This window comes from Nilaparvata lugens, chromosome 2, assembly GCF_014356525.2.
Source record: "Nilaparvata lugens isolate BPH chromosome 2, ASM1435652v1, whole genome shotgun sequence".
NCBI classification, from domain to species: domain Eukaryota; kingdom Metazoa; phylum Arthropoda; class Insecta; order Hemiptera; family Delphacidae; genus Nilaparvata; species Nilaparvata lugens.
This window is the reverse complement of record NC_052505.1, coordinates 16,595,018-16,615,269: the sequence shown is the minus strand read 5'-3', so window position 1 is coordinate 16,615,269 and position 20,252 is coordinate 16,595,018. Positions and strand designations below refer to the sequence as shown.

The 20,252-nt window shown below is 33.4% G+C and overlaps 1 protein-coding gene across 5 annotated transcripts in view; it reads right to left on the bottom strand.

Annotated features, from left to right (window-relative positions):
- Nucleotides 1-2,993: 2,993 nt before the first annotated feature.
- Nucleotides 2,994-20,252, bottom strand: part of LOC111052242 (protein lingerer) — a 50,084-nt gene continuing 32,825 nt past the window's right edge. For 3 of the 5 annotated variants that reach the window (XM_039420700.1, XM_039420703.1, XM_039420701.1), the window contains exons 19-20: nt 13,622-13,654; nt 2,994-4,257 (exon numbers count right to left, since the gene is read on the bottom strand). In XM_039420700.1, the coding sequence (XP_039276634.1) occupies nt 4,156-4,257; nt 13,622-13,654 (135 nt within the window). In that variant the 3' untranslated portion in view covers nt 2,994-4,155. The remainder of the gene's footprint in view (nt 4,258-13,621; nt 13,655-20,252) is intronic. The other 2 variants (XM_039420702.1, XM_039420704.1) reach the window with 1 other exon arrangement.

The window sequence follows — 20,252 nt, the reverse complement described above, 5'->3', positions numbered from 1 at the left end:
AAATACGTGCAACCGGACATTAAATTACAGTGCATTTTAGATTGTGCATCAAGCAGAAAATAATGCCAAGTGCAAAATCAAACATGAAGAGAGAATCACTGAACCAACCTGAAGAAAACTCCATTCGCGATTCGTAATATTATCAGGATGTGTTGAGGTAATCCACAGAATAGATTGGCGATGAGGTCTTCTCAATGTAGTAGATTCCACTGCACGCGGTGATACATCTTCCAAGATTTGAATACCGTACAACCTCCTTCATTCCACCATCTACTAGTGATAAGACGTGTTGTTAACAGTGGCGTATCCAGAAAAAAATCATGGGGGGATCATAACATTGACGTAGGAAGAACCTAAACTTTTGGGGGTCACCGGGGCGTGGGGGTATTGAATATCCTCCACAAAAAGTGGTTCTGTGGGCTTTCCCCCCGGAAAATGTTGATGATATATCTTCAAATTAGTGCGATTTCCACTAAAAAATAACATTTCATTCAAGGTTTTTTTTGTTCAAGTTGGCCTAAATTTTCTGCATTATTTCGAAATATTATGTTTTTCTTTTACTGTTATGCAACTCTCACCAGCGGGCAAAGATTTTCTTTTTGCTGGTGATGCCTAGATTTTATCTTTTATTTTAATTGAATAAAATTAAATATATTTATGAATAATTATGTTTATTTAATTATATTTTTAATGATATGTCATATTATAAAGAGTTTGTAATATTTCTAGAAATATTCCAATTGGCAATAAATTAAATTGAAATTATTATTTCGATTTCCCTTTGAAAATGTCATAGGCCTATGATTCTTTTATTGAATAACAAATAGAATGGAATGGAATTTCACTAGTAATCCAATTGTTTCAAAAATAATAGGCTTAGTTTCAACTTTATTCATTCACTATTTTTTCAATTTTTCATAATTTTGTCAAATTTCACAATAAATCCCCATATCCCCCCCTGGATACGACACTGGTTATTATATTATACAACTGTAACTATGGAATCCAATGTTGCATTGAATCCAATAGCATTGTCAATACACCAAACCAAACAGCCAAATCAGCCATTAGCCGTTATCACACCGATATCTCGCCGACACAACAAGGCAGGACAGAATTTACTCTGATGGACAGTATTAGTTTTCATTTACAAAATTCATTAGTGGTTTTTCTTCATTATCCTCTTCGTCCAGCATCAAAACTACAGCAACGTGTCATACATCTATGTTTTCTATGACTGAAAATATGATCGCGCGCTGCGAGGTTGGTGCTAGAGAAAACACCAGCTTTCTTTATCACGCACGCGTGATTTCCGTGTATCACTGATGACGCATCACGCAATAACGCTGCGTGGTTCAGAGAAACCCAGGCTTAAACAATGGATCGCTCACTGAACTGCTTTCCCCCAAAATCGCTCATTGGACGTAACCAATCAAATGACATCCAATAGAACTTATAACGATCTTTGGTTACAGAGATTGAATATCCGTGATTACCTACATTTCCTTTGTTGGCGGCTGGGGGGAAATCTTCAAGGGGATTTATTGGAAATTAATTTCCCAGGGGGAAAATTGCCCTTTGGGAGGGTTCTATCGATGGTGATAGGTTCAGATTTTATCTAATTTTCGGACCGAACTGCTTTATGGATCTTCATTGACTACACTAGTATGGGTGAATAACTCGTCAAAATCAAAATTCAAGACAAACAGCAGGAATCACGTGATGGCGCATAACATACCCTACAGACTATGGCCCGGTTGCACAAAAGCCTGTTGATTTTAATCATAATTAAATTCCCCGAGAACCAGTCAGAATCCTTTCACAGCTACACGCGGGTATGGCCCCATGGTACTATTCCGTAGCTTATAATGAATGATATCCAATAGAACTTAAAACGATCTTTGGTTATAAGTCCGTAGCTTATAATCGAATTCCATTCTCAGGTTTTTCTGAGAAGAAGGCTTCTCTGATTGGTTCTCGTGGCATTTATTCGGGATTAAAATTCAAGAGACTTTTGTGCAAGATGAGTGACTACAAAACAAAAAATCTGGTGTGGTGCACTCACACAACTTTCCTTGCCGTTATGAAAATTGTTCACCTTCTCACATTTTCTCGAATTTCAAGCTTATTTTCAATTTTAGGTGAAACTGTTACTGAACATTAATTGTAAAGCTTCTCATGCTCAATCTTTTCCACTCAACTTTTTTTGTTTAAATTGTATCTGAAGCCTGATAATTGAGAATCTAAAATCAAACTTTGCATAGAGCTCCTGAAATTTTTACAGATATGGGACTTGTGGCAGTTGATAGAGCTTATCAATGACTATTCTAGGTAAAACTTTAATCAAAATCGTTGGAGCCATTTTTGAGAAAATCGCGAAAAACCCCTGTTTTTGACAACATTTTCGCCATTTTAGCCGCCATCTTGAATCGCATTTGATCGAAAATTGTTCGTGTCGGATCCTTATAGTGTAAGGACCTTAAGTTCCAAATTTCAAGTCATTCCGTTAATCGGGAGATGAGATATCGTGTACACAGACGCACATACACACACACACACACACACACAGACCAATACCCAAAAACCACTTTTTTGGACTCAGGGGAACTTGAAACGTATAGAAATTTAGAAATTGGGGTACCTCAATTTTTTTCGGAAAACAATACTTTCCTTACTTATGGTAATAGGGCAAGGAAAGTAAAATCAGCAATAAATCAGAAAACTTTGATATTTTGGCAGCCATATTGATATTTTTCTCATTTTCATGGTACTCACAATAGGATTAAGTAAGCTAAGAGTCCGTTCTTCGAACATTTGCATTTATCTTTGACTATGCAGTATGTCCCTATAAAAATATAGACTATTGTCGGTAAATAAATCAATGTATTGAGAGTAGAAGAGAAAGATATTACAGGATGATCAGTAGCGGTAGTCAACACATGGAAAGGAAGGTGGTAAAGATGAGAGGTAATGAATAAATATAATTAGAATTGTTCTTTAGTAAATTATTCTTTGTATTAAATTATTTTGATAGTGAATTAAATAGGAATAAATATAAATTATGAATGTTAACTGATTGGAAAATCCTAAATTCAAAACAAAAAAATCAATTACACTAAATTGACAAGTCTTTTTTTCTGTTTTTTTTTCTTTTCATTACCGACTAATTAATCCACATTTACAGACTGACCAGTGAGATTTGATCATTAATGATATAAAGCACTCTTTGGGCTGTCTTACTACGATTAAACATGAAAAAACTATACATTAGTGGCAGCAAGAATATAACTCCAAAATTTCGAATTATTAACGTAAATTAAAAGGGCACAGTTATGAATTTTAATACTACAAACATCGTAAAAATTTTTACAAAAATCAGTCTTACCATCTAGACTCACACAGGTTTTAAAAGTAAGTAAATCAATAAATGAATGAATCAATATTCAGAGTATCGAGCACTGTGCCACTAACAATAGTTTTTTCTAGTATCATTTTTACAAACAACCAATAATAACAAACAGCTCAACGAATATATTCAATAATATAGTATTTATCAATATTCATAAAACGTAAAATTTTAATATCCAAGCAAACTACTGATAATTCGAAAAATATAGCAAGAAAATAATACAACTTTCAAAGTTTACTGAGAATCCACCGAGTTTCAACACATTTCAAGTGAGAAACAATTAAAACTAGACTACACATATAATACAGTATTCTTATTTATAATAGTGACCATACTCCTACATCCAGTTGCAGTTGCAGTGAGCAAAGTCCAAACAAACAGAACAAGTATTCAAATAAACGACATTCAATGTGTGAAAACTGAAAGAGGGGGACAACAAACAACCTTTTAATTAGTGCAAAGGTCTCAACATTTCATGAAAATTGCATAGTTTCTCTACAATAATTGAAAGGAAAATGTCGATAGTGGGGAAAGGAACTGTACATTGCAGTTTCAAAGTGTATATCAAGATGGCCTAGGCATCGAAATGGTTTCGCTCTTGTTTCAACAAATGTACAAAGCTTTGAGCCGATACATATTATTATACAAATATCTTGTTCCATCTTCACACAAGAGTAGTGGAGTAGTGGAGCAGTTGAGTTGACAGAGTAGACAGAGCAGAGACGACGTTGTGAGGAGAGAGTTGATTAGTTTTGGTACCAGGCCGACTGGTTGTAGCTCTGCTTGGCACCTGACTTGTTCTGCTGAGAGGAGGTCTGTGATCTTGGGCCCGAGCCGGCGCCTCCATCCTGCAACCAGTCAATCAACAATCAATTGCTGCTACTGCTGCTGCTGCTTCAATCATACAACTATAGTGAGGTCCATGTTATAATGGCAGTGGATAAAGATAGAACAATAGCGATGCCGATTCTCTGCATTAATTAATTATATTTTTACACTGTCAAAAACATAATCGGCATCGTTGTGGACCTGGAAAAGGATAGTACCACCGGCTTTGTCGAATGATAGACAAGGATAGCATAACCAAAGTTGATCAAATACTGTCATTATAACGTGGACCTCACTATAGTTGCCATTCGACAATCAAACCAAATATTGGCTGTTGATATCCAGAATATTTGAGTATTCAAAACATCTAAATTCGAAAGTCAAACACTTAATTGCTACTTCAATCATACAACTATAGTTAGGTCCACTTTATAATGGCAGTGAAGAAAGATGGGAGAAAACGTTGCCGATCCTCTGTCTTGTCAATGCCTTCTATAGACGGTAGCTGATACAGGTTTGATGATGCAATATCAACTGTTCATTCTCGTTTAAAATAATCAATCATATTTTATTTTTAAGCAAGAAATTATATTTATCAATAATTTCATAATGAATTTTCATAATTAAGATAAAATATTTTGTTAATTAATTATTAATTCTACATTCTTGAAGGACAATCTGGCAACAGAGCAAAGCGAGAAAGAGATAGTGCTATCTGTTTTGTTGAATGATAGACAAGGAAAGTAATACCATTGCTAATCAAACACTGCCATTATCACGTGGACCTCACTATTTGCTGCAATTCGACACTCCAAGCAAATATTGGTTGTTGATATTCAAAACATCTAAATTCAAAAGTATGTTTGGTATAAAATTTTTGGACTTGAAATTTTGTGAAATTGAAGACCTAGAAGACATAACCTTATTTCGGAGTTAGTAATCATACATAAATTCCGGAGAGAAATACCAAAAAGTTCCCTTATTTTCACTCTTCCAAAAATTTTAATTATGTGCTTTTTAGTGAAATAATACAGAATAAATTAATATAGAAAACCTTGTAAAATGGAACACCCAAATCTTAAAATTGAATAATCATCTATTCAATCATATAGAATTATTAAAATTAAATGAGGCAGAACAGGTTTATGCCCAAAACTGTTGATGACTGTAGTTCTGTATTGAACTACATAATAAGAATGCTCCAATACTACTCCCAAGTTTCAAGATTTTATTCTTGAAAATTTATCTTCAGAGGCTTTTGGTTCTGTATTGACTGTAGTTCTTTATTGAAGAATGCCTCAATACTACTCTCAAATTTTAAGATTTTATTCTTGAAAATTTCTCTACAGAGGCTTTTTTGGTTTACAACAAACAACCTTTCTCAAACACCTCAACTGGAAAATTATTCAACTTAGCTCGGCTATTAATTAAACAATATCAGTAAGAGTTTCTAATGATTTGCTGTTTAATTTTCTAAGTAGTATGTTAGGATAGAAAAAATTAGCTTATTAGTCTTTAGACTAGAAGCCTATAGTATTGACAATAAAAAATAACTTAGCTCGGTTTCACTGTAGCCGTTTGCAAGTTTGTTTCAGAGTTTTCTCCTGCTTAATTTCTGCGGTGGAAGTGAGGACATTAATCAGTTGACAGATGTTCTGAGATACCCTAGCTAATATTATCCATGATATTAAAAACAAAAACAAATTTTGTGGACTGTTGAGACCAATCTTCCAATTTGTTTTTTATGTTCTATTTCTTGGAAAATTCTTTCAACTAAATAATTCAAGTGTTCCAATTAATAATTAATTAGCATTCAGTTGGACCGTTGAACTAAATGCAGATATTACTGTAAAAATTCAATACAATACAAAGAATTCTTGAAACTAATCCTAAACTGAACATATTTGAATAGCGCATATGAGGCATTTATTGATATTGTATCCCATGAATTTTTGATTACTGAATAATTTTTTGACAATATATAGTCGAAAGATAACTATGGTTTAATTTCTAAAACTGTTCAAACTTACAAACTTGAAATTTAATTTTCAAAATACTGTACTTTTCTATGTATGAATTGCTCCTGGAAGTTTATAATAATTGTAACAAGCTCATTGATGAAATCAATTGCAGTGTAACTGGAATTCATTGTTTCTTGGATTTAGTGAGTGAAATGATGTGCTCTTCCAAAGATTTTCCAACAGCAGATGAGTTTTTGATAGAGCTGCCCAAACCGGAATAAAATATGTTTTCATTTTATTTAAAACTAGCCTTCTGGCTATGAATCAATAAGCACTTTCCAATTTATGCTCTCTTATTAACGAATTAATACATCTAAGTATTTGTCTTCCAGACTCAAAGTATAAATCACCTAAAAAATCCTGGTCTAATTCTAATATTTTTTATCAATCACCATTAGGATGTTGAGTTGTGCAATATTTCAAGTTTTGTAACGGTGAATGGAAGAAACAATCTCATTAAAAACTTTGCAATAAACCACGATATAAATAAATATATAGCCTGCTACCAGCATACAAATAAGCTTACAACATCGAATGGTATTCACAGAAATGTATTCAAATGAAAAATACATAAAGAGGATTTTCGAGATGTATGTTTTCCAGAAACAATCATTATCATTATCATGCAATATTCAGTAATTTAATTAACGTGCATAGGATATAAATTTACAATGATTATATTCATTGCATAAATAGTAGAGAACGTAAACATCGACTCAACTGAACCAGTACAAACATTTAGAACAGTCAACAATGAAAAAAAAATAGTGAAGTTTGAAGAGGTTTAATAAATTGATGTAGATAATTTTACACATGCCAAAATCGTATTTGATGTCAGTCATCACCCTATACTAATATAGTATTGGTTGATGACATTTTCCAAGGCTGTAAATCCTATAGAGTTCAATGTTTTTCATCTATTTTCATGTTGAAAAGTGGGTGAGATGACAATTTCTGCTCGGGAGTTGATCTTCTTAATCCTCAATCGATTAGTAGCAAGATTTCGTTCCGTCAATTAGTGATGAGTCGTAGAAGCGATCAAATTGCAACTAATTACAGTGTATGACTGTTTCTTTTCTAGTTTAAATTGTTATCATTTTCAGTGCTAGCCTAGTAAAAATGAAAAATATTTGATCATTTGTCGTAACCGAAGGTCCAGGTCCAGATTTTTCAATTTATAAATACAGTATATCCAAATATGTATGTTTAATATTTTATAATAAGAATGTTTATTCGAAAACAGAAGATATTGTATTGTTCAAGTTAATTGATTTAAGCTCTTTTTCTTTCTATTGACATGTTTGCTGTACCTAGTTGTTCGAACTCACTGCCGGCGCACAAGTTTTCCTTTGCTGGTAGTGCCATTTTGTAAGTTAATTTGTAAAATTTTTTGTGCCATTTTGTAATATTTATTTTATCAATCTGTATTATTTTATGGCAAATAAATGAAATTGAATTTGAAAAAAAAAATTGTTTCTCTTCACTCATAGATCAGTGAACCTCTTAAAACATTACGGTAGTTTCTTTTAGAATAAGTAAAATTTTTACCACCGAAGACTTTTTAACAGGAGTGATGGTAAAACGTAAATTCGTATGGCTTTTTTTGGTGGGGAGTCCCTTGCGGGACGGTCCCACCGCCTGAATATATCATTTAAGCCGTCATTGGGCCTTTCGACTGTCATACTTCAACCGGGACCGACAGTTTAACATGCCCATCCGAGAACACGGGAGCGATCCGGTTAAAAAACTTTTGGTAATGAGAGGGTTTGAACCCGGGATCTCTATGCTGCTATGCAAGCACTCTATCCACGGATCACTCCAGGAGCGATGGTCAAACGTACATCTGTATTTTATTTATTTTATCTTTAGGGGCAAAATAAAGTCACTGCATGAATCAGATGACATACCTTTGAAACGGTTTCGGTTACATTTCGAAGTTCCACTAAATAATAAAAATTCTAAACCGTTGCATTCTCATTAAGGAGTTCACAGTATCATTCCTAGCCCAGGCAAACGCTTCGGCCTCGATCAGACAGTCTCACTACTTCTACAAACAGCCCTTTCATCTATAGTCATTTTAAAAAAGTACACTAATGGCGATATTTCACCCTTGAAGATAGCAGTCATTCCCCTTTAAATCTTGACAGCTATTATCGAATATCATACCAGTGGCATGAAACCTTTTGAAAGCATGAAAGCCTCTTTCAGCCATCTTTAAAGATTTTGTCAACGCTACTTCAAACAATTAATGTTTTATCATTCAATTTATCGACGACAGCTTACAAAATAATTTTGCACAGCAATAATAAATTATTCATGACGCTGCGCTGTTTGACTTTACTCCTAGTTCTTTTTCAGGCAACATCATAAATAATATGTATTCCTAGTTATTTTTGAGACAACATCATAAATATTATTATTCGTTCAGAAATCATTTGAAACATATAGGTTGAAAAATATAGGAAGGCTCTTATTTAATTCAGTTGAAATAACTATGTTTTTTTTTTTAATTTTCAAGCCTACTGGCAGTTGATCTTACGCTGTTTGACTTTATTCCTAGTTATTTTTCAGGCAACATCATAAATATTTATTCCAGGTTCTTTTTCAGGTAACATCATAAATATTATTTTCCGTTCAGAAATCATTTGAAACATATAGGTTGAAAAATATAGGAAGGCTCTTATTTAATTCAGTAGAAATATTTTTTTTTCAATTTTCAAGCCTACTAGCTAATATATTAATAAGGTATGGACATTCTTATAATTATAATTATTATTAAACGAAAATCCAAATTAAATGCTGTAATTCACCCCGAAGACTTCTGCTACTGCAAATATTGACAACAGGGTAAACAGCTAGATGGAATTTCGATGAGCGATACTATTAAAAAAGTATTTGTCAGCCCGGGAATCGAACCCAGTAACTGCCAATAATTGCAATATCTCAGTAATTTCCATCTGTATTCTTACAATTCTTTGATAAACCAAACAGTAATCCAATATTTCACAAAATTCCAAGTTGTAAGAGCTCAGCCATCGATGATTTTGATAAAATTGAAGAGATTATTACTCAGAGCACTGAACCTAATAGGAATAGAATTTAGATTGCCTTCAAAATTCAAGTCAAGTAGGAGCAGTGTGGACAGTGGTGATAGCCAATCACAGCGTTGAGTCGATAGATATATCCAATGTAACTAGTATGTCAATTGATGTTCCATATTCAAACATATAAAGCCAGATTCCCACAAATCAGTGACAGTGAAAATGTCATTCCACGAGTTCAAATTGTACTATTCCCATTCAGTCCGGTCGAACAAGTATGAATAATCCCATTTGAACTTATGGGAATTATATTTTCACCGTTTTGTGGGTACCCAACTTTATACTTACACTTGAAAATGCGAATCGCAAAATGCAACTCATACTAGTACAGAATGTCTCGTAAATAGCCAAGAAAACTCAGCTTTAATCATTGAAATAATTTTTGAACATCGTGGAATGTTTTATAAAAAGGACGAGGTAGACCAAGGATGAGGTGGGGAGATAGAATAGCGGCTGACTTGCGGGAGAGTGGTTGGAGGTGAGAGGAAGCATTGGATAGGGCTTTATGGAGAGGCAGACTAAGAGAAAGGAATGCCGACCCCATTTAAATGGGATAAGTCACAGCCAAAGAAGAAGAAGAAGAAGTGGAATGTATTATAAAAGTTAAGATTGCAGACCGTTTGTCTACAATTTTATGTTTACTTTTCGGTTTAAAAATGGATCTAAATTTACCGACGGATTAAATGAAATCAATTAAAAGTTTATAACTGCAGTTAACCTAACCTGAACCTGACTTGGCCACTAGTAACTTGTACATTACCCTAAACTCAAGACATGACTCTGAGGGCAGAGCTTCCAAACTAACCAGGAGCTCGAAACAACGTCATAGCCCTCGTGAATTAATCTAGCGACAGCATTTTATGAAGGGTTTTGGTAAGGCAGGTCCACTGGTATGACAAATCTCTCAACCTTCACGGCAATTGAGTTGAAAAACAATCAAGTGTAAGTAGCTCTTATTGAAAATAATATTCTTTTACAAACATTCGTCTTTTATGGTCAATCGGACGTTGAAAAAAATGCGTCCATGATTTTCCACAATGGACCCAAAAACCTTCCAATAGTTTAACGAATGCACCAAAATCATCTTTAAATTACTTTTCGAGTGATTCTAAAAAATAAAGCGTAGCTCCATTATCTTGATATCATATCCCAAATCTACTTTGCAAATTCTCTTGAGCAAAGAGAAAATGCTACCATTGAGTTTCTGATTTTATTTAATAAACCACCATTTCGAGTGAATTACTTTTGTCAGAAAAACAATAAATATCAATTTTTTGACCATCTATTGCCATTGGACCTCATTTTTTTTTTACACAGAATCAAATTTCAATGATAAGGATCATTGAAGAGTATCAACAAGAATAAGTTATGGATTTTCTTTCCAGAAAAATAAATAGTAAACCTATCTTCATAGCACGTTACGAACTGGTAAATAATTGAAGTATAACTTAAATTCCAAATCCATCAACAATAAATTATGTGTACAGAGATTATTCGATGAGATTTATCTCATTTATTTGATGTATTTATAAAATGAGATACATCAAATTTTTCAAATAAGTGCAATATTTCTCAAGTTTTTAATTTATTGTGATACATTCTGTGATTCATTTAGAGTATAAAATAAACCTTCAAATTTTTCAAATTATTGATATTTTTTTTTTATATTTTTTAAAGCTTTCCATGACCTCCTTTTAAAGGGGTATTAAGGATTTGTCAATTTGAATTCTAATGTCAATATAGTTCGTAAAAGAGTTACTCAATTGCAGGAGAAATACTCATTAAACTCGTTTACGGAATAAAAACAAAATTTAAGTAGCTCTTTCTTCAACTCGTTTCTAAATTTTCCAAATTCCAGATTTTTAAGATGGTCAGGCAATGCATTAAAAAGGTTGATACCTAAACTCTTAGCACCTCTAGCAAAAAGGGTTGTTCGATGATGTTCATCTCTAAGATGATGACGTCTCCTTGTTTCATAGAAATGAACCATAGATCCTCTATTCAAATCGTTCTCATTTTTCTTTATCAAGCAAATACATTCAAGAATGAAAAGGCTGGGGAGAGGAAGGATTTCAAGCTCTTTGAAGTAAGATCGGCAGCTTGTTCTCACTGTCTCACCTACCATAACTCTAATGGCCCATTTTTGGACTCGGAATATTTGAATTGATTCTGTTGAGTTTCCCCAAAACGCGACTCCGTATGACAGAAGGGAATGAAACAGTGCATAGTAGACGCTTTTCAAATTCTTGATATTTAACAAAGGTTTTACGCTCCGAATCACAAAAACAGCAGAGTTTAGTTTCTTTCGCAGATGGTCTATGTGAGGCCTCCAGGACAGTCCGTCATCGATAACTACACCCAACACCTTGATATTTTCAACACATTCAATTTCTTGGTTTTTTATTCTTAAAGGTGCTCTCTCGGCTGACCTGAAGCTAATTTCTTTTGTTTTTCTATAGTTTAAAGATAACATGTTTGCTCTAAGCCAAGTGTCTAGTTTTTCAAGAGCAAGCTCACAATCGGTCTTCATGTTCTGTTGGTTTTTGCTTTTCACCATGACACTTATATCATCGGCGTACATTATACATTCGAAAGGAGCGAGATGAGCGGGCAAGTCATTGATGTAGAGGATAAACAGGACCGGGCCCCCAACACAGACCCTTGAGGAACGCCGGATCCTGTTTTTAGCCATTGAGAATAATAAACTTGATGGAGACCCTCCAGCTCGACTCTCTGAAATCTATCTTGGAAATAAGAATGAAACCAGCTCAGCACGGACCCACTTAATCTATAATATTGCAACTTATTCAACAATATCTCTATGTTAACTAGGTCGAACGCCTTTGATAAATCGGCGATAAGACCGCATGCTTTATAACCTCGTCTACCGCCGAAAGCACCCCATCTATGTAGTGGAAAAGTGCGTCGGATGTTGAGAGTCCTGGCCTAAAACCGAACTGTTGTTGTGTTAAAAAACCTGTTTCTTGTAAGTGGGTCCTCAGTCTGTCTAAAACGGCATATTCTAAAAGTTTTGAAAATACGGGTGGATTACTAATAGGTCTGAAATTTGCGGGATCTTTTCGGTCACCCTTTTTGTATAGAGGAATCACCTTACCTAATTTAAGTTTTGACAGTATAATTCCTCTGATCAGAGATTCATTGAAAATATAAGTTAAAGGATTGAGAATTGTTGAGGCTGTTTGTTTCACCAAACTGTTAGAGATACATTCAATAACGGTTCTTATAGAACGATTCAGGGTATCATAAATTAGTAGCACATTTACCCAACTATGAATATGTATACTGGCCAACTATATGACTGACCTGAATGATTAGTAACAAATTGAGCTAAATATGAAGAAATTTCAGTAACAAATCAATAATGAAATTTAAAAGATATTTGATAAAACACCAAGAACGTAAAAGGTTACATCAACATTCAAGCACTAATAATGTGTGAAACATCAAGAGGAATTTCTTATTTTAAGCCATCAAACATCTAGAAGAAAAACAGTCAACATAGAGAATAGCCTACAACATGGACCACACAGAAAACCCCGTGTACAATAACCCAGGAGACACAGAACGCCAAATAATACATCAAAAAGAAGGGGAGCACACACACAAATGATTGACTCAATGCCTCATGTTCAGAGTGCCACGACAATTTTCAAGCAAATGGACAACACAGAATGAGTTTATACATGAAGAACAAATAAATAACACATTTATAAAGTTGAAAATATATATTTAAAAAATCATATAAACACAAAGAGAAAATAATGAGATACGGAAGAACATAACATAAATACTGAAGTCATCTATGAGTTTCCAACAATGTAATTTCTTCATTACAAATGACAGCTCATTGGACACAGCTATTAAGAGATTAATCGCTAATTGGCATAAGACCAATTAGCGTATTGAAGTATAAATTATTTAAAAAGGAGCTCACATTGGGGGATATTATAGGAGAGCCTCTACTGCATGACAGGTATGCAGGTTTGATACTAGAGACCAAAGGTAGAGCTCACTAAACATAAAAGTGCCTAATCAAAATTAAAATATTTCGGTAGTTTCAAACTATATAAACACAGTGTTAAGTAATTTACAAAGATTTAGCTGTACAACATAAAACTTGCCAAAAGTAACTAAAAATAAAACTAATATTGCATGATAATAATAAGGCGCAATTGAACAAGAATGAAGAGAATGGATAAACACGGGGCACGGGGTGTGACTTAGTCTCTCATATTACTAACCGTACTGCGCCTTCCTTGGCTTCGCATATCCATCTGAAAACAGAAATCACAGTGGCCCTGTGTTTAGACAAGTTGCTCATCATATGCCCAAATTGAAAATTAAAATACAAAATGAAACCAGATTAGAAAAGACAACGTGCCTGCTCCAACACTAGGCCACCATCTGTTTCCCACTAAACTAAAATGCTATTAAACATTGCAAAATTATTTCTAGCATTCACCGAAAATGAATGGAAATTTGTATTAATTGCAAAATAACTGTTCATCTTTCAAAATTCAAAAATTAAATGGAATGCTCTTATGTTACAAAATTGTTACTAGCATTCAGCGAAAATGGATGGAAAATTGCAAAAAGAACTGTTCATCTTTAAAAATTCACCAATTAAATGGAAAAATAATGGATTCTTTATCGACAGATGCCACGAATAACTTGAATATCAACTATAGTTGCCCAAGCGAAAATGGGTCTCTCAAGGCCACTGCAATGTTGCCACTGTTGTCCACCCCTCACTCGACCAGTCTATATACATTGACTATATTTCCACACCCTGAACATCACTCTTTCCTTCTCATACGTTCCCTCTTCCTCTTTTCCGTCACTATACCTGTCCCAAATTCTTTTGAGCACGTCAGGTTCAAAAGTTCTATTGTGTCATTCTTTGATGTTAGAACAATAACATCCCCCGTTACCTCCTCCCATCATCCCCTATATTCTTCAACATCATGAAATGAAGGAAAGAATATTGTTATCTATAATGTAGAACTCTTTCTTGAGTCATGACATCAAGAAATCCAATTTTATAATGATGATTAGATTTTGCTTTATGAATGCAACTATTTATAAACTGAGCTATTACTTCATAAAGGTTACTTGAAGACTTATATAATAATCAATTGGAAGTGGAGTGATGTAATTTTATTTATTTTAGTCAATATTCTTGTAGTGCCCACTTCACTCTGCATTTTTCAATTTGCATGAATTCTCATTTGATTCCCATCACACTTCATCCGGGCTTACACATTCATACAATACAATACATTATATCTTCATCCATATTATAATACATTACAATACATTTGTAAAACTGTGAACTATATTGTCCTCGTCATAATTAACAATACAGAGAAGACAAACAATACTCCCCACAATAACAATACTCCACTATCACACCCTCTCTCACACACACATTCACTTTCTCTCTTACTAGCCACCCTAAGTACAAAGTGGCAACAGTGTTGGTAGAGACGGGTGGTGGTGTCAAGAGCAAGCTTTGACCTTGAGGGACCCATTTTCGTTTGCCCAACTATAATCCAAAGTTATTATACTAATAATACATTCATAAAACGAATGTGTACTCATGGTCAAGGAATGCCAGCGCCACACCTCCAGGTCGCTTGCCAAGCGGCACTTATCTATACGGGCGGAGTTGAAGCAAGCGGTGGCATAGTAGCCATCCACACTCTCGCTCTAATAGTCATTTGTAAGCACTTGGTAAGAGTGTCGAAGCGTCATTATGTATATGTTACTTTGAAAGAAAATATCACTTTTGTTTTCTCTACCATAGAGCTTGACTGGAAATGTTCGAGGGGAGAATTTATCACGAATAATGTTTTTCCTGATAATAGAACAGTCATAAATTAAGCTTGATTTTTATTGTAAATGGAAGGTGGCGTTTAAAATTTACAGTGTTAATTAGTGGTTCTCAACCTTGGGTTTAAGAAACGCAGGCCGAATGATAAATCAATGTAATCCATCTTAATTTCTTTCTGTTCTCCTATCATGTCAGGTGACGAGATTTTATTGAATACTTGTCGGGGTAAGGTACTTGGAACCACTGGTTTCAATAGAATTGAGTTTAGTAATTGAATGGCCTAATTTCAGAAAATAGAGCAAAACTGCAGATATTGGGTCACTGTGGTAGGAAGAAATACCACAAAAATTTTTTCACTGTTAGCTGCTTTTATGAAGTCACACTGCAATCTTGCAGCGTAAACTAGGGTCATTGAAAATAGGGTAATAAAAATTTGATAATTTCGAGGCCGCAAGGGTTCAAACAACCTTTGAAATAATTCAAGATCAAAGGTACAGTTATAAAATTAGCTCAGTTATTAATTTATAACCATTATACTGATTCTAGAGGAATTGATAGGTGCTAGAAAATGGTAATACCTTTATGATAAGATCCTAGTTTGAACATAACACTGCATAATTCTGTTAAACAGTTATCAATTTTTTATCGATCCCCTTCAAAAAAAAAAAAAGACACAGAAACTTGCTGATTATAATATGTAAATAGCAACAAGATATATAGTACATCGTGGCACAAAGTGACCAAATCACGACCTAACTAGACAAAACACTGGAATATCGGATTACTAAAGTTTTGTGAAATGTAATATTAACATCGAATTTTGACAATTCAATAGAGGTTATTGAGCATTTTTGCTCAACCTCAATATCTGACAGCTCATATCTGAACTCGTTCATACGTTTTGGGACGTCCTTCCACTCAATAATGCAACAACAACTGTCACTAATCAACAGGTTTCTGTACCACATTTTGCTAAATAATACTGATATCTCAAAATAAACAATAGTTTCCAACACATATCTGATATGTAAATCTCTATAATACAGACAATTACAACCCGCAATAAAATATACATCTTATAATTATGAATATTATAATATACCATCCAGTTAATATCAAAAAAGAGTGCCTTATGAGAACAAAGGATGGTAGGATTAAAAGGACCTTTCAATTAGTTACTAGAAACACCCATCAACGCAAAACCCAAGCATCACGTTAGAAATAATACATGGTCAAGGAAACTTGGGAGGATTAAAAGTGTAGTTACATGATCGATGACTATCAATGTAAAAATCTTGGTGAAAGCAAACTTGGAAAAACAATACAACGAATTGATTTGATTATGATTCTCTTAATGATTAGCCAAGTTTATGTAACAATGAGCAACCGTATGAGTTTGATTAATTCAGTATGTAGTTAAACTTGATTGCTCATCCATGATGAAAACAATGAATAAAAAACTAGATTATGATCCATTGTAGGTAATAATATGAATTTCTCTTATCAAATAGTAAGTGCTAGTTTGTCAGAATGTTTCTCGTTCACGTATGATGCTTATTTGTAATTTATGTTGTATGTAATGGAGTGCATGAAAGTCGAAGGTAATGATTCATAGAGCTACGCCAATTATTGAGGATTTAGGTTAATTCAATTAATCGATGAATACTTGGAAGTGATTTTCGCTTCTGACAACTTAAATTCTTCTCACAACTACTTTCCAAGTTCAAAGTAATCATCTTTAGCCAAACAACAAAAATATGCACAATTTTCCCATAAAAATTATCTATGTATGGGAATAAACTATATTAACCAAGTGTTTTTTTCTTCTAAACAAATAAATCCATGATGAACATTCATTATCGGATCGAAGAAAACATTGACATTAACTAACGACTAACGTCTAGAATGGGTTGTTCAATTCAGTGAAATGAAGCAGTCTCGCATTGTTGGTTTCCAAAATCGTCTGTTGGTGCGTGTCGGTATGCGTGGAAACGGTCATTAGCGCCATAGGTAGGTATAATCAGCTGATTCAAAAGATGTAAACCCGGTTGGTGCAAGCCGACAATTAGAAGAAAATGCCTCGCACTCTTTCCATTGTCACAAATTTTCGGAATGATGAACAAAATTCATTTTAACTAATTTTAAGCATAACCTTCATAACTAAGTTTTCATCTACAACAGAATTCCAAGAACTGCCGTTTACACTGTACCGGTTTTAGGGCCGTTTGCACATTGGAAGTATAAGCTAAAGCTTAAACAAAATCTGGATTTTTTTTGTTTAAACTAAAATTCCGTTTGCACAGTATCAGTTTAAACTCTGTATTGAGTTTAAACTCTGGGAAAGTTTAAGCATAACCTCCAAAGCAGGAGGTTTAAACCAAATAATTTGGATTAACTTTACATCTGTAAAGATTTGATGGGGAAACAGCTTTCAACTTTTGTCGAAACTTTTTCGACAGTTGTTTTTATTGCTTCTGTAGACGATAATAATTATTTAGGTTATAGTGATTCATTATTTGAATGTAAAAATAATAATGGAGGAATTGATAGAAGTTTTTAATGCGATTGAAAAAGATGACTGCGAAGAAATTTTGAAACAGAAAAATTGGACAAAAACGAATAATAAATTGAAATTTCAGGGATGATAGAGAATTTTCTTTACGGTTTTGCTTGAGTAAAGCAACTGCCAATTAGTATTTAATTGAATAAACCATTTGATAGAAATTAAGACAATTTTTAACAGTTGTATTTGATTAGAAAACATGTTTTTAATAACACATAACTGAGATATTTTGCTTTCGAGAGATTTCTAATAAACGAGAAAGACCGTAGTAGATTCAAGAGTAACAATATAACTTCTTTATCTTACATTCTAAAATATATTTTTTGGTGCCAGCTAAACATAAGTTCTAAAGAATTTATTGATCGCTTTTCACTTTTATTACCGTACATCTTACAGCTCTGTGGATTTTGAACAAGAGAATAGTAGCTACATAGCCTCAATTTACTGATCGTTTGTAAACAAATAACAAATTTCCTGTAAAAATCAGTCTTCCTGATATTACAAACAATGACATTCTATTACCAATTTAACGCTAAACTAGTTTAACTTAAACTGGATTAGTAAATGCACTGAGAAAACCGATTCAAGTTTGAACTTTCAGATTAACTTAAACTCGATTAACATCTATACTGTGCAAACGGCCCTTAATGTTTATCAGCACCAGTTCATCTCTGTTTAAACTGGATTAAATCCAAAACAAATGTTTCACTGAATGTTGGAATGCAGTTCATCAGTAACAGTTGGTAGATTGAGACAGAAATATTTAACATGGACGAAGATTCGCTCACATTGTAGCTATTGATTTTATTACAGATACCGTATTTTAAAAATCCATTGGTTCTTCATAAACTGCCATAGTTGAACTTGAAAAAATGCTTAAAATTATAATTCTGAAGGGTAGTTGTTGGTCTAGTATTTATTTATTTATTTATTTATTTATTCAAGGTGATACACATACTATAATTAGGAAAGAATATGTTTGATTATGTTTGATTATTATCATAAATGGCAATATACTGTATTTACAATAAGGTTAGTAATATATTAGCACATTTATTACCAAAATCCATCTGTTAATACACATTAACCAAAAAAATGTATAATCACAAAACCCATCGACTAATTAAAAACTTATCTACGGTACATTAAAGTCAAGATACTATTCATGCAAGTAACTTCTTGACCTCAAAATGAATAAATATCAGATTTTCAGACTGAGGATTCAAAACTGGAAAGAAATCCCTATAAAGTTAATTTGAAACGATACTTTACAGAAAGCCTGATACCTATCCAAATACCTAACAATTTTTTTTAAACTAACGAGATGAAGGTCCAGATCTAGATAATTTGAATCCTCATATGCAACGATTTCATCACGTGTTGACCGGCCAAATCATTTGACACAATGGGTCATATGAATAAAACCAGAGCATATGCTCATGAGCATGAGCATGGAGCATAAGGTTTTGCTCATGAGCATTAGGTAGAAGCAAACGCATTTGCTCATTTTTATATGAATAAGCACCTTATACTCTTACCCTATGCTCCTGAACTCTGGAGCAAATGCTCAACTATTTTTCGGATGAGCATGAGCAAAAGGTTTTGCTCACGTTTATTCAAAGAAAATGAAGCAAATTCTCATTTTAGAAGTATAAGCAAATGCTCAACTTTATTCATATGGCCCATTATCTCAAAGATGAGCTAAAGTTTGAATTAGAGAACATTTCATCATGGAGATCAACACTCAAAAACTATAAATTAAACTTCAAGGTCTGGATAATGTTTAAATAGCTTATTGGAGTTGGCTAATCAGCTCTTGGCCAAACAAGTGATATATAAAGATGAAAATTCGATAAATCCAATGATGAATGGAAAAATAAAATTATTTCTGAGATAAGCCATAAATCAGGATTGACAAGTGCATTGTTTGATAATGCTGGAGTGATAATGCCAATACCAATAATGATGAAAATAATACCAATGCTAAATGTCATGATAATGCTGATCAGTAATAATTAGCATTATTAGCTATTAGTATAATAGTCTTACATATATTTTTTCTACCAATATTATTTTCGACGATAGTTGACTATGCATGTACTAATAACATGTTGTGGTGAATAAAGAAATATTTCATCTTTTATCATCCTCTTCTACAAAATATAGTGATCAAGTCCTATTACTGAGAATCATGTAGGTAGATGACAACATTTCTATAGGCAAACAAACTATGTTCTATGACAAAAAAAAATTTACTTTACTTTACTTCTATGACAACATATCTATCATAACATTTCTATAGAATTTAAAATCTCTAATCGACTATTAGTACACTGTGCAGAAAGTAAACTTTAACGTAAACGCGAAATACCAAACAGATTTGCTAATAGAAAAAATATAAGAAGCCCATATTACTCTTGATGACGGGAAAACCATTCCATTCAAATTTTCACAATTCTAAAATTCACAAACGATG